Below are 13,956 nucleotides of genomic sequence, written 5' to 3' on the forward strand. Positions count from 1 at the left end.
AAGTGACCTATTACACTTGCTTGAACAGGTTAGAATAGGTCTATAGACTACACAAAACGTTCCCCATTTTCTGTGGGGCTTTAGTCGGCTCACTTCTGCGTATGTTGAGCTGTATTAGGGTCTCTGTCACTTTAAATCCAAATAATCTGCTGCTGGCCATGCCCCCTAAGCTCAGTGTTTACACTCGTACATGAAAATGTCCGCAAACAGATGCACAATTATTCAACCGTGCAGCTTTGAAAAGCAGAAGTGGAACCTCCTGCACAACCAACAAGAATTCAGCAAGTGACCTATGTCAATAACAACACTGTGAAAACACAAAATCTTACCAAGTATTTTTGGTCTAGTGTCTAGTGTTAGTACACTTGAAAAAAGACAAAACTAACTTACAGGTATCTTTCTAGTTTGAAATAGCCGCTTGTTTTAAGTTAAAAGGTTCTTAATATTGACAAAAAAAGTACTGCTAATAAGTGAAATAATCACTTAGTTTTGTCTTTGAAATAATAAAAACTAACATACAAGCTCATATTTTTTGCTGAAAAGTTGCTTGTAAGTTAATTTCATCTCATTTCAAGTGTATTAAGATAGTTACACTGGAATCTAATGTTTTTGTAGTGAAAACATTTTTTTTCCAGCAGCCATTGTACAGCGCATACAGCTGACCAAAAGTGTTGGAACTCTGCCGGGTGGCTAGGTAGCGGGCGGAGTTCTGTTGTGGTTGCTAGGTAACGGCGCACCGATATCAAATGTGACTTAATAATCGGGAGGTTTTTGAAACTTCTCATTTTCCAGACACCAAAAAACATGATGTTATTGCCAAAAATTGGCTTCTTTTAATTAAATTTTATTTCTTTGTACTTTTTATAATTTAAATGTCATTTTCTTTTACATTATTCTATTTTGCATTTCAATCATTGTAGTCTTTTGTTGGTAAATAGTTTACCGTTTTATTTATTTCAATGCACAGATCTATTTCTCATTTCTGAGGTATTGGCATTGTGACTTTACGACTTCATGTTTTGTAAGATTTGCTTCCTTAGGAATAATAAGCATAAAAAAACTAACTTGGTGGTTAGATGAGAACTCGGTAGAGAACGTTTCATTCTCGACTTCAACATCCCCGTTTGCTCTTTGCTCTCCACGCCCTATTATGTCAAACTGTATGGAAACCTTTCATAAAGCCGTAGTGTTCTTGTTTGTTTAACACTTTACAATAATTCACTCTCTTTATGAGTCACTATTTAACCAAGGTTGAGAAAGTTGGAACATTGTTTTCAATCCATTTATTTATCACTACTTTGAAAAAATATAATTTATACACAGAAATGTCCTTTATAGTCGGTGCAAAGGTAGAGACGGATAAAAATCAAATGACATGCTGTACATTCATTTTACTATTCTAGTCATTAATTTTTTTTTATCTTTAACTTTCTGGTCGTCTTGAAAAAGCACGTAGAGCCGTTTGATTGGGAACCAAAGTAGCAACAGTAGCTGCCTTTCCATTAGAAATGTGAGCAAAATTTAGCCGATATTCCGCTAATGTAGAAAAATCACAATTTTGCAGTTGCGGTGTTTTCATTAAATATGAAAGGTAATTAAAATCACAGATGAATAAGTTTGTTTATTTGATACGTTAGTAAAAAATACAACGTGCCATCATCCTCCTACTACTTCCTGTTTTCTTCTTTGCTGTTTCCGCCTGCAGCAACATCCGGTTGTTGATCATGTGACTCGTTTCTTGTGTTTCCATTGCAGTTTTGCAAAATACAAAAATTTCAATAGAGCCTAAAAACCCACCTCAACCTAGCACAAAAACTTAACCAAAAAGAATTTGTTTTAAACCTTGGCTTGTTTCCATTAAGACAATTTATTTTTGTAATTCCAATTTGCGTAATTTTATTGTCAATAGAAACACATCAAGTGATGTCAATATAAATGCAGCTATTGTTACATTTTCAGCTGCTGTCAAACCAACCAAACTTTTTGAGCAACCTGTTCCCCTCCTCACCTGTGGGGACGCTGCACCAAGAAAGGAAACCTCTGAAGACACTGAGTGCAACTTCCTTCAACAAATGGAAACTAAAATGGAGAGGCTTCAGAGTTTAGCGGTTCGAGGATTTCTCTTTACTCTTTGGCTAAAAACCACAAGCCATTTCTCCTGCTAGTGCTGACTTTGGTTGTATTTACCCAGAATGCCCTGTGCTGTAGTCCACTTCCTGCTTTTGGAGTGGTCTCCGTTCTGCATATTCATTAGATCCACACCAGAGTTTATTTCAACTGAACCGAGCCGTAGATTTGCAGATTGACCAGAGTTCGACTTTTTTTGGTCACTTCTTCGCAAACGGACTGTAGTTGGATTAAAGCGGATTAAACAGAGCTGGTGTGAATTATTCACCCTCACTACACTGTGAGGTGAGAAAGGATAAAACACACACACACACACACACACACACACACACCTGACCTGCTTACTCTACATAAAGGCAAGGTCAGGATCTGTGTGTGTTTACAGAGATACAGCAGTCTCTCTGTCACTGTTCTGACTCCGCGACGCGTTCATGGACCACACACACACACACACACACACACACATACACACTCGGAGGGTAATGACCTGCATCTTGTTGTTTTAGCTAATCAGAGAATATTTAATCCAGTGTGTGGCTGTGTTGGATGTTCTGCTGAAGTCGTGTAATCGTAGCTGCGCCTGGTTCTGCTGCAGATCCGAGTTTTACTCACATCCAGAGTTTATTCATATCTACTAAAGTGAAGAGATTCACATTAAAGTGTAGAGATTCATTTTTATGCCTCTCCTGTTCCTCTGTTGTTGATTTAACTTGAAATGTTGAAAAGTCTCAGATTATCTGAACTCGAAGTTCTACTTCTGTTTCTTTTCCAAAGACAGTTTTGACCTGAACAGATGCAGAAAATGCAGAGATTCTCAAATTTCCTCTTTATTGTTACAACTTTAAACAATATAGTTTAAAACCTTTAAAATATAACAAGCTGTTTGCAATAACCTTTTTTCTTATCACTCACCTTCTTGTTTCTTTGGGCCTGAAACGACTAATCAGATTAATCAGATTAATCAATTAAATAATTGTCACCTATTTTAGTTCTGTATATTAATTGTTAAATATTCAGACTCCAGTTTACTGAAATATCAACACACTCAGAGCAGGAATTAAACCAAAACTGTACTATAAATATGTACATTTTGCATTTAAGATTAAAAAATGTCTAACCAAAACTCCTCAAATGCGATAATTTTAGCTTCAATTCTGTAAAAATCTGCTATTAAGATCCTTTTTCTGTTCAGTTATTGATAGTTTTACAATAATCAGATTTGTTTGTGTTGATATGATGAGAAGAAAGCTGAGCTTTTCACATGTTGCTACAAATGATCAACCATTCACTATAGGAATGCTGAATTTTAGACAATAAAATGTTTATTTTCTTGCTCAAAAATTTATTGAAATATTTATTTGCAATTTATAATATTGTGCAAAATAGGCTTGAGAGGTTAAACGTAAAAACTGCAGAAAGTGGCAACTTTGTATCAGATTAATCGGCTGAATAATTGTGAAAATAATTGATTTTTATCAGAATACTGAATTAATTGCCATAAAAATCGATTAATCTGAATAACTGATTGATCGTTGGAATAATTGATTGTCAGATTGACGATTAATTACTAACATTTTCATCATTTGCATCCCCGGTTTTAATGATTTTTTAATTTCTATTCAGTATCTTAATGAAGAATAATCTGAATTTAAAGTCAGTTTTTTTTCCTGACCCATCAGTGATTTCACTTCCTTCAAAATAAAACTTAAATCTCTGCTGAGTCTTTGTTATAATGTTGTAGAGGAATTATTATTTTTTTGTTTTCAGAAACTTCGTTCATCACCAACTCAGATGTTTTTTTTCTTGCTCTGTCTGAACTCAAACATTATCAGAGCGATTTCCAGGTTATGCACTGAAAAATCTCCCGCAGAGCGTTTATCAAAGGCTCCCGACCAAAATCGAGCGGAGAACAGAAACGTTATGGATCGGCCGGATCGCGACAGAAAGCGCCTCTGAATCCGCGGAGAGAAAAACCTTCAGCTCGATAAGTTCTGGGCTAATGAAGCAGCGGGCCGGGCGATTAGCGCGGCGTCGGGTTCAGCCTGAGCCAAAACACTCGCTCCCTGCTCTCCTCATGTCAAAGTCATGTTTGCCCTCATCCTGTGAAGGTCGGCAGCGGCGTATCGATCATGGCTGGCCGCCTCCACCGTGCTTCAAGCTGGAGACGCTTTTTATAACCCGACAGGCAGACGGAACCGCGGCTCTGACCACCAGAACCTTTCTTTGTGTTTCTGGATGCTACAGAGGGTGCTGCATCAAATCAGAGTGTTTTAGTGGTTACACACACACACACACGCACACACACACACACACACACGTACATCCTCTTCATGGCTGCTTTTTTCAGCAATCGATATTCTGCAGTGGAGCTCCTTGGCCTGCTCCAATTTGTGCACTCTGCATGCATGCGTGTGTGTGTGTAGCTCACCTCTTATCAATATCTCCCCCCTCATCAATCTGAGAGAGAGAGATGCAGCCTGAATGAGGGGTCCTGTAAAGCTCAATACCTGTCTGTGTCTTTCTCAATGCCTGATCGTAAATTCCTCACATTTTACCACCAGATCCACCAGGTTGGGTTTGGATTTATACGCCACTTCCTGTGTGTGTGCGTACGGGTGTGTGTTTGTGGTAGTCAACCCACCTAACCCGACACCAAGTCAAAGACCAAGACCACGACCCGCGCTACATGACGCAGTAAAATGTGAAATATGATAAGAACTGCTTCTCAAACACTCAGCTGAAATAAATTTAACAAGCATCATTACCAGCTCAAACGTCACAATAAGCTGAGGCCTCATGCCGTCCCGGACAAGATGAAGCCCTGGGTGGTCGCCCATAATGCCCATGTCACCAACTGCCATTAAATATAACATTAACACAATAAATCCTACATTCACTGCTTGAAATATGGCATGCATTACTATTGTTGCGGTTGTTTACTAATGATGTTGATTAGCTAACGAATACAAACCATTGTTTACTAACCATTTATATTGGGAAACAACATAAATGGTGTTTTTACTAATGGTAAACAACAACATTAGTTCACCACCAATTGAACTAATTTTTTTCGTTTCTGTTGTTTGTTTACCACCAAACAGAAATGGTGTTTGATTACCACCCTAACCCTTGGTAATCAACACCAGTAGTAAACAACACCAACAATAGCAATAAATGCTAAATTTAGGGCAATAAAAATAGCTGCACCTACAACCACTGAAGGAAGCGACAGAAAAACCTCTGAAGACACTGAGCGCAACTTCCTGCTTCACGAAATGTAAACACAAATTGAGTGACGTCAGATTTTAGCGGTTGGATGATTTCTCTCTTGTTTTCAGTAAAACACCACAAACCATTTCTCCTGCTAGCGCTAGGCTAAAGTGTACTTCCTGCTTTTGGTTTTGAGTTTTTTGGTCACACCCCCAAAACAAACTGGACTTTCTAAACAAATGGACCGCAGTTGGATTAAAGCGTACTAAACATGCCGTCTTTCTCACTTTCATAAATTTATGAAATGTTCCTCATAAACAATTTATCATGGCGTCACAGTTCCCAAAACTTTGTAGCTGACAGCCATCTTGGTAGGCATCCGTAGCCAACTGTCATGGCAGTCACTCCGGAGTTGCTATGGAAACGCATTCTCTGTTTCATATGTGTCGATTGTGACAGAAGTGATTTTTGTCGGTCCATCTTTCTCTTGCACATTCATCAGTGTTGGCATTTTCTTTTTGTTGCTGTCGAAGTCATGGTTCCTTTATGTTTTGTGCTGCATTTGCCTACCAAGATGGCGGACTCCGAGGCTCGCATCACTGGCCGTTCTGACTTTGAGGAACTATGTGTAAAAACTACTGAAGTACCTCCTCCAACGGGCAACAATAACAGTTTGTTTTGTTTTGGAGTTTATTTACTGTGTGTGCGTTGAAAGGCTGGTATCGCCATAGCAACCAGTGACTCGGCATTTTCAGCGTCTGACATTTCTCATCAGGTTCTTCTCTCGTAATAATCCTTCATCAATGAACAGAAAAAAAAGATGTGCTGGATCTGACAGAAGCTTGTGGTCCCTTCGCCATGGTAACGACAACAAACAGGCCAGTTGAGTGCCATGAAATCTGGAATGATGATGATGATGATGATGATGTTGGGCAGGTTTCCTTGGAAACCAACAAACATGCTGAGGAAAAAATTTAGAGAAAAAGAGAAATGTTCCTTCACTTCTGATGGTCGCAGAAGGAAAACATCCCAGATAGAGAGTGGAGTCGGACCGGCGTGGGCGGCGGCAGCCGAGGATGGGGATGGGTCGGCGTGGCGACGGGACGGAGGGAGCGAGAGGACGAGGGGGGAGGGAGGACAGAGAGATAAATGAGGAGGAGATGGGGGTGCAGCAGGCAGGGAGGTGGAAGGATGCCAGGATGAAAAGCTAGCTGGGCTTCAGGGTCCGGCTCTGCAGCATCGCGCTAAAACAAAGAAGACAAAGAGAAAAACGGCAGCAGGAAAACTCCCGGCCCCCAACGCCAGGACGAATCCACCGGCGGCGGCCACTGAGCACGTTTAAAACGGACTTTAGGAAGGAAAACCATCAAGCTCTTTAACAAGAACCTGTGTGGATGAGGATCCAGTGCAAAAGGGTCCAAAGTGCGGCCCAGGGGCCATTTGTGGCCCTTGGATTAGTTTTCTGTGTAATTGACTATTTAGTGTTTGTCCATTACTTAAAATCCAAATACGATACAGTTTTGGTTGAAATACCTAAAAGTTTAGCCATGTATATACTTTAACTTGAAACTCCTCATGTAGGAAATAAATAAATATTAGTGGAGCTCGTTTAGTAGTCAACAGATTTACCTTGAGTTAATGTTACATTTGCTCTATGTGTCATTAACAAGACACTGGGACAGTTATGTTGGTGTTTCTGGTGGATTTGGGGCAGTCGTCCTGCAGCCTTCCATGTTTTTGAGTTAAAAATTGTTTAAAGTTAACAGAAAATCTGGAAATTTCACAATATTTCACAATAATTGACTATTTTATGTTGGTCTTTTACAGTGTTTCTCAGTCCTCAGGCCCCCTGTCCTGCATGTTTTAGGTTTTTCCCTTCTGCCACACCTGAATTGTATGTCTGGGTGATTAACAGGTTTCTGCAGCACTTGATGGTCATGCAATCATTTGAGCTGTTCTGGAAAAGAGGCACATCTAAAACATGCTGAGCAGGGGGCCTGAGGACCAGGGTGGAGAAACACTGGTCTATTACATAAAATCCCAATATAAAGTTTTGCCTTATAAGTACTTCAATTTAAAATTCTCTTATAGGAAATGCATAAATATTAGTGAAACTCATTTAGTAGTAAACAGTTTTAAGCTAAACTTACATTAGCATTATGTGCTATTAACAATACATAAACACCAACTACAAAGTCTTAAAAAAATACATATTTTTTTGCAATTCAATTGTTTTATTATAATTGAAGTTAAACTTGTCAATATTTTTCTTGAAGTTGTAAACAGTCTCACCAAAGAGACTCGTCAACCTGTCTTTATCTGTTTAAAAATCCTATATTGACAAACATCGCTCAGCCTGGTGGGACAGAAAATTAAGCCTGGTGACCCACCAGGCTTAAAATACTGGGAGGAACCCTGAGCACGGTTTCTAATTTTTTTAAGATGATATTTTTCCATGGCAAGTTTATTACCGTAAATCTCAGATTTCCCATTTACACACTCAAATAATCGTCTTTTGTTGTATAAAATGGAGTTTTCATGTGGATGAAAAACCACAAAAAACATAAAAATGTAACTAAAAACACATTTTATAACACAGAAATGAAGCATTACTGAAAATTATTCTTAATACCAGCTAAAAAGGCGCAAATGAGCCTGAACAATGAGCATATTCTGATTTATTGAACTGTTTATTCACTGGGTTTGTGAATTGCTGCTGGAACGAAAACAGGATTCACTGAGAGACGGTTTAATTTTTCTGGAAGAGGCAAAGTGAGGAGAGGAGATGAGCAGAGGCAGGAAGACGACGGTTCCTTCCGTTTGTCCGGTGGTTAACCTGATTAGGTTTGGACTACAGAACCGGATCCGGCCGTTTTACTGGGGAAATCTGGGAGCACACACACACACACACACACACACACACACACACACACACACACACACACACACACACACACACTCTTTGTTTAAATCAGAAAGCAGAGCGACGTAGTTGCTCCTTATTTATTAAAAACGAGGTTCTGAGTTGAAAACGTGTTTTCTGACATTTTATTATAAATGTAGGATTATTAGGGGATTCTGACATCTGCTCGTTTAAATCAGTGATACTTCAGAGCCGCTCTATCAGGGCTAACAAACTTTTTAACCTGGGCCAAAATTATTGAGTCAAAAGAACAAGTGGGCTAAAAAAACTAAAGTCAGGCAAACAAAATTGTCAATTTTATTCTTTTGTTGTTGCTGTACAAATAGGCCATGATAATAAACTTTGCTGCATGATAAATTGTTCCAGAAATTATTGCAATGAACGATAATATTGTTGTTTTGAGACCATTTTTCCAATATTATAATGGCATAACTGGAAAATATTTTAAGTGTCCAAAATAAATAAACAAAACAAATAAAATGAATTATGAAGTCTCAGGAAACACCAGACTGAAGACGTTCACTATCCAGTTTTTGGTCGAAAGCGAACAACAACAAATCATACAAATCAAAATTAAATAAAAAAAATGTTAAAATAAATTTTAATTTCCTATATGACTACCTGTTTTATTGTGGTAGGCCGATGTACAAAGTCATTGTAAATCCAGAACTTTGTTTTTTGCATGTCTGCTTGAACAAATAGTTTTCAAATTCTTTTGGGTTTAACTGAACAAATTTATACTCAGCATAGCAACAGGATTTGGGTCACTTTCTTTCAAAATGCTGCCTATTGTTTACCAAGGTTAAAAAATTAAATAAAATCTGATTTTGGATGCAGCAAAATCAACTTGTCAGCAAAAAGTCTCAGGATCGACGTGAATCTGATAGATTGGTTGTAAAAAGATGAAAACTTTGTGTTGTATTTAAAATTACATTAGTGATAATTTTACCATTATTTCAAGTAAAGTCTCCATCTGCACCAACCATCATTCATAAACTGGCTCAGGGGCCAAACAAAAACACTCTGAGGGCCACCAATGGCCCATGAACCACAGTTTGGAGACCCCTGTGCTGTGTGATCATTGCTGCTTATTTACATTTGAAAGCCTGAGGCCGGGATGTGGATGTTTACAGTGTAGATACAGTAGAGACTTTTTTTTCATCACATTGTAGCTTCAGGCCGTTTGAAACTGTTTTATATTTTTAATTTTCCTGATTTTTGCAAATTTAGATTTAGATTTCTAACCTGCAATAATTTTCAGGTTAGAGTGTGTTGACTCTTTCAACACAGTTTCTGTGTTGAAAGAGTCCTGTAGAAGAAATGTTGGGTTTCTCTCTATTCTGGGAATAAACAAACAATAATCCTCCTGAAGTCACACATCTGCCTTGTTCCTGTCAGTAAATGTTTCGGTCGGAGGTAAAGACGGCGGCGCTTCGGTGCAGTAAAGACGTTTAGAGGTGGCAGCGCTGCGGCTGACCGGCGGTGAGACGGCGCTGTTGGGTCTGCTGCTGGTAGTATTTGAGCAGGAATTAAGAGTAGATTAGAGCCAGCTCTGATTTGATCAGCTGTCAGAGTTGATTCATGCTCCTCGGTGCTGGGAAGGAACGGCCTCGGAAAAGTCTGAGCGCTGAGTAAGATGCCACACCGAGATTTCCTGGGATCGCTCTCCGGCTTCCCTGCTTTCAGCCTCAGAAAATGCAAACACTGAGAGTCTGACTAAAACTACGACTTTTCATTCGATTTTTATCTGACAGACAAACACAGAAGGTTTGGATTCTCTATAATGCATTTAGATATTTTATTCATGTTTATATCTTTTTCTATGCAGTCCATGTTTTGGTTTGTTTCTGTTTGTTTCTTATTTGACATAAGAATCAGCTCTGGAGATATTGTTTAGCCAAAGCACTAAAACTCTAAATGAAAATGTAGCTATGCTACTAGCGCATTAGTGGAAGTCTCCCCACCACTGATGGTGGCAAAATGCAATGAAAAAATGTATTTTTCCATTTTTGGGCCCTGCCTAGCAGTGCATGGAGGCAGTGACTGACTTGCAAAGCGAAGTCGGTCACTGCCTTTGGTCTAGTCAAATGGTCTAGTCAAAGTTCAGACCAACATTCAATAGAGTTTGTGTCAAGACTTCAGATGCACACAGAGGGTTTCATTCCAATGTAACAGAGATTGAGATAATTTACACAGAAAATATAATCTTTAGTTTAGTTCTCCAGATGTTCAGAAGACCAGAAGCTAAGCTACATTTTTCTGATTTTTAATTTAGTATTTTTTCTTCTACTCCACTGCTTTCTGTTTGATATAAAATCTAAGCAGCTTCTTGGGGAAAACATGAAAAACCTCTGGTGTGATTCATACTTACTTTTTCCTGTTTCTGTAAATAAAATCAGACAAAAGAACAAATGAGTCTCTTTGTGTCACAAAGAGCCGAGGTGAGAAATTTAAATCACAACCGATCCACCTCTCACCTGCGGATGTAACACCTGGAACGATCCGTTTCCTGCAAAGCTCAGTGAGAAGAGCAGATATAGCATCGTTTCTTTAACACGTCCTTGTTTTCTGAAAACGCCCTGCCGCTGGCAGAGCGGGAAGTTTTCCTCTGAATGAAGGCGATTTGAAGCGACAGTCCCCTGATGTCCTGTCTGCTGGTTCAGCCATGTTGGCTGATTCACCGACGATCGGAGGAAGTCCTGTTCACCAGAACTGAGTCACTGCTGAATCACTGAATCAGCGCAGGTAGAAGGACGAACCTGCAGCTCAAACTCCCCCAACGTCTGATGTTTGTTTTTAGATCTTCACCAGCTGTCCTGGTTGAGGAATATGAGGATTGTCTTAAAACAGATGAGTAGATTTCAACACAAACTGAGTCAAACGAGTTTACAGACATGTTGGGTGTTATTGTTTATGTACAGAAGTTTTGCACATGCGCTGGAGGACAAAAAGATGATTCTGTTACATGAAAGGACTATTCTGTTAACCAAATAAAAGATAAATCCCCTATTTAAGTTTTGGATGTTTATACAAATATTTGTTTAAATTTGCCAGTTGCCACTAGGGCAAAAAGTTTTGACACCCCTGATTTAAAGAGTAACCAAACCCTAAATCAACTTTTTTTTTGGTGATAAAATGTCTAAATTGTGACATTTCTGAGGAAAATTTGATTAAATCTATAATGTTTGGCCTAAATCCATCTCAGTGCTGCCCTCTTTGGTTGAACAGTGGGTACTGCAGTTGAATTTTCCTATTGCTTCCATTGGAACAGGTTGGTTAGCGTCTACGATTTGCGATTAGTGTTCTCATTAGATTCTCTAATAACAGAAAAATGACACTATAGTTATTGCTTTTTTTTGCGTTTGTGCCTCTGGTAAGGCACAGACACCTTCGGGCTGGAAAATTTGCAGCTAACATACGAGCTTTGTGAAATTGAGGAAGTTATTTTGAATTCAAGCTTTTCTAATGTAATGCTTCAAAATAAGTAAACAAAAAAATGCTGCTGTCTTCAGTCAGAGGCTTTCTTTGATCTGCTGTAATACAGACAGCTACAGGAGATCATCATCTACAAGTATTTGAAAACATTTTTTATGAATTACAACATAATTTATTTTCCCTTTGGAATTAGTAAAGTAATTTTGAATTTGAATTTTGATTGAATTGAAATTGAATTGACATGTCTTGTATCGTAGTTTGCTTCCGTGAAACATTTCAGTTTTCTCCAGTAAAAGTTGGACTCAACACCTCCCTGCTTCTTATTCCAGGTTTACCATCCAACTGTGACTGAAGTAAAACATTTATAAATACCTGTTTCATTTCTTCCTGAGCTGCATGAAGTCGCAGCGTCTTCTTTCTGTGTTAATCAGTTTCTGCAGCTTCGCTTCAGAACTCTGTCATATTAACCAACTCATGTTTTGGTAAAAGCTTTCGTCTGGTTCTGAGTTGCATAAAGTGATGGAAAATTGCTTCTGGTCCTTCCCAGAAATCCCATTTTTCCCATAAAACGGTTTAATTTTGTTTTTCCCGACAGCAGTGAAAGTATTTCCCTGGAATCTGGGTTCAATTAAAGTCGCTTCCATCGATTCTGTTGAAGTGATTTTAATCCAAATTATAGTGGGGATCATTTCTGAAGGGTTTATTTTACAGATGATATAAACACAGAGTCTCAAAACAACAACGTTACCATTTATTACAATTTATTTAATACTTATTTTTTAATTAATTAAAATTTTCTTTGGGATCAATAAAATATTTTTGAATTTGTATTTGAATTAAATTTATTGTGACATCCTTGACAAAATTAAGAAAATATAGTGTTTCATTTAAAATTTTACATTTATGAATGTAACATTTCGCCAAAAGAATTAGCATTTTTTTAATAAAAAAAAAAAATTAGCATCCTTTCTGGGGATTATAAAAAGAAAAATAACTTTCCTGGAAACAACCTTCATCATACGGTTTTTAATAAACCTGCTAAAGTTCTTCCAGCACTTGAAAGATATATCCGTCACAGTTTCTGGACGACTAACGCTGCAATTAATATTAATGTTCCTTTACTTCCTGTTGTCTTCTTTGTTGTTTCTTCCAGTAGTGACTTCCTGTTGTTGGTCCTGTCACTCGTGATGTGGAAAAAAAATTTCCATTGGAGTTTTGTGAAATACACTAAACCACCTCATCCTAGCATAAAATCCTTTTATCAAAAAAAACATGCTTCATCAAAATTGCCGTGTTTTCTTAATTTTCGTAATTCCGATTTGTGGATTTTTAAAGGCATCTATAGAAGCTAACGCTGGAATGAAGCTAAAATGAGAGGAAACCATGTTGATTCTGAGCGTTTTTTTCTCTGTTTGTTTTTCAGGATGACAGTTCACTGAGCAGTGAGGAGGAGGCAGAGATGAGCGAGCCCACGTGGCTAGCAGCTGATCTGGGCGCTGTGTCGGACCTGAGCCCAGCCAGCCGCACGGAGAGGATCCGCCACAGTCCCCAGAACATCCACAGCAAGGACGACGACGGTAGGAGCCACCAAAAATATCGATTTAATTCAGCAAAATGGAAAGATTTGATTGATAGCAGCTGGGAGCGCAGATTTGTGTCATTGTTTCTGCTGATTTTTGAGTGAAAATGTTTAGGGTTGACAGGAAATTTCCAAATTTTCTTATCAACCTTGACTTGATGTTGAAGTTCAGGTAGTAATCCTGGTCAGGTTGGAAGTCCTAACTGATGCAGTAAATGTGAGAAAAACTACTAAATTCAATGTTTGGTCAGTTTGTGTGCATCTTTATCTTATTATTGTCTTCAACTGCCTCAAATGGATTCACACAGCTACGTTTTTACCACAGCTAGCACTAGAACAGAAAATGGATTGATCACAAAGGGGGACAAAAAGGTCCCCCCCCCCAAATTAGGGGTTCATTGATAAATCTGCCCTGATTTCCTTAATTTTGGGAGATTGTTGATTGGCTGATCCTTACGTGTGGTATTATTTCAACATTATCATAGATATGAAGTTTGTCAGAATTTATTTGTTCTTTGAATTCATTTTGTTTAGTCAAAAGTTATTTTCTCCAGATATTTATAGGTGTATCAAGTTCTGTTCTGCTGCTCTTGACAGTCAGTGGTTACCTAGCAACCAGTAACTGACAGCTCCTCCCCCTTTTTCTGTTGCCGTCGGTAACCGGGGGACAGAAGCTTCTGGA

General features: G+C 38.5%; 1 protein-coding gene across 1 annotated transcript in view; it reads left to right on the plus strand.

The window, feature by feature from the left end:
• LOC148155298 (nucleolar protein 4-like) overlaps window positions 1-13,423 on the plus strand; it is a 40,362-nt gene extending 26,939 nt beyond the window's left edge. The window contains exon 5 of the mRNA XM_088013439.1: window positions 13,119-13,423. Coding sequence (XP_087869565.1) covers window positions 13,119-13,379 — 261 coding nt within the window. The 3' untranslated portion in view covers window positions 13,380-13,423. The remainder of the gene's footprint in view (window positions 1-13,118) is intronic.
• Window positions 13,424-13,956: the final 533 nt, after the last annotated feature.

Source organism: Poecilia mexicana, unplaced genomic scaffold (assembly GCF_051168715.1).
Source record: "Poecilia mexicana isolate PSO_F unplaced genomic scaffold, ASM5116871v1 scaffold_15, whole genome shotgun sequence".
Lineage (NCBI taxonomy): Eukaryota > Metazoa > Chordata > Actinopteri > Cyprinodontiformes > Poeciliidae > Poecilia > Poecilia mexicana.